At 53.6% G+C, this 1839-nt stretch overlaps 1 protein-coding gene across 1 annotated transcript in view; it reads right to left on the bottom strand.

Annotated features, from left to right (window-relative positions):
- The window catches only part of LOC113202370 (cytochrome P450 4C1-like), a gene marked incomplete at its 5' end in the record, with an annotated part of 13720 nt that extends 12939 nt beyond the window's left edge, over nucleotides 1-781 (bottom strand). Inside the window, one exon of the mRNA XM_026416559.2 lies at nucleotides 449-781. Within this exon, the coding sequence (XP_026272344.2) occupies nucleotides 449-781 (333 nt within the window). The remainder of the gene's footprint in view (nucleotides 1-448) is intronic.
- Nucleotides 782-1839: the final 1058 nt, after the last annotated feature.

Here is a 1839-nt window from a genome sequence, read left to right on the forward strand (position 1 = left end):
GATCGTGCAGAAAGTACGTCCGTTTTTCGCAGATTTGTTCGGAACATTACGGAAGCTCGGCGCCTGCGAGACTCGGGGTAGGCCATCCCGCAGTGCACGAATGCCTTGCAAGTGAGATGTTGCCTACCTACAAGGCGTTATGAGAGCCATGGTCCAGGGGGGCGGTAGGCGTGCGGTACAGCATAACTATAGAAGTGCGCGGGGTGAATCAGCCACCTCTGCCCTCGTGTGTGCGAGTGGGTTTGCCTATACCGCCTCTACTGATCATGGCGGTCAAGGCCTCAAGGGAGCGGGCAGCCCGCTCGCACTCGGGCACGCGGTACAGTACAGCGACGCTATACCTCGCCAGTTTTCATCCACATGCTCTGATTTACTCGGATCGCGACTCGGATTTGATTTTGCGTGTTTGGCTGTGCTCTCGCCTCGAACTCGCCTCTCACTCACTCACCTGCACGGCCTCGGCGGACTGCAGGAAGATGAAGGGGCGCGTGCCGACCCACAGGCGGAACATGGGTCCGTAGCGCTCGGCGCAGCGCCTCATGAGCAGGAAGAAGTCCTCCTGCGTGCCGGTGAGCTGCAGGGCGTTGCCGAGGACGGGCAGCGCGCGCGGCCCGGGCACGGCGCGCAGCCGCAGCAGGAACAGGCTCCGGCGCGCGGCCGACACCAGCAGCAGCAGCGCGCAGCAGCCCGCCACGGCCGCCAGCGCCACGCTCACCCGGGAGGCGAGCAGGGGCGCGCGGCCAGCCGCAGCCTGGGGGGCGGGCAGGACACAAAGCACACAAATATATTACACTGTGAAAAAAGTAGGTAGGTTTACAGGAAAATTTTCCTTGACGCAAGTTGTAGAATTGTAATTTGTAATCGTAAAAATACATGTAGCATGTATCGACTTCAAATCCCTTGGCGAGTAAAAAGTGTGCTGTCGTAAATTTACAACTTAAAATCACAATTTAAGTTTACAAATTTTTTGTAAAGTTACGGCGATATTTCTTACAGTGTAGCAGATTTGGGGGGGGGGGAGGACTTGAAGGACGCCCCTTGGTTTGGGGAAAACTTTACAGATTTCGAGGATGTCTCCTTTAAAAAGATGAGATTTCCCCTCATTTTTTTAGAAGATTCATCACAATCTGAAGAGTCGTCCTCTGGGAGTTCCTCAAAGTTTTCCCTCAAACTAACCAGACATGGTTTTTACCGTGCACCTATCATTATTCACAGAATTTCATGCTTAGCTAGGTAAAAAATGTACATAATGTTGCACAAATTTAAGTGGAAATAAGGTATTCATAATATTAAATATAAAGTTAGCTTTGCACAAATTTTGCTGTTTAAAAAAATAATGCAAGTTTCATGCATAACACACGGCATAAGGGTTGAGTTTGTAGTTACTGACGACTACCCGAGGGGAGTCGGTGGTCGTGGTCACATACTGTCTGAGAAAACTCCCACCGAGAAAGCCAATCGACGTCGATATCGTTTTCTCGTCCATTTCGAGCTCAAAATGACGCCAGTAGGCCAAACAAACTTCCTGTCGAACGGAGTTGCCACCTAAGCGGAGTGGACCGTTTCGCGGAAGGGCGGCCTGCTTCTTCTATTTACAGAAGGTGTAATAGACACAATTGAGTTGCAACTCTTAGACCACGAATAGCGTCGCAGTCCGCGCCGCGCCACCAGCGGCGGCCACTGTCCAGCATAGTTAACATGATATTGCAGCGCAGCTCGGCGCAGCCCCCTTCAGTGAGAGTGACGGGCACGCGGCTAGGCCCGCCGGCCCCGCACCGGCGCGTCGCCCACAGAGTGACAGAGACGGAAGCGTCAGCGGCGGCGGGGCGGGACTCTACG

The sequence above is a fragment of the Frankliniella occidentalis genome, unplaced genomic scaffold (assembly GCF_000697945.3).
Source record: "Frankliniella occidentalis isolate FOCC.00 unplaced genomic scaffold, Focc_3.1 Scaffold13, whole genome shotgun sequence".
Lineage (NCBI taxonomy): Eukaryota > Metazoa > Arthropoda > Insecta > Thysanoptera > Thripidae > Frankliniella > Frankliniella occidentalis.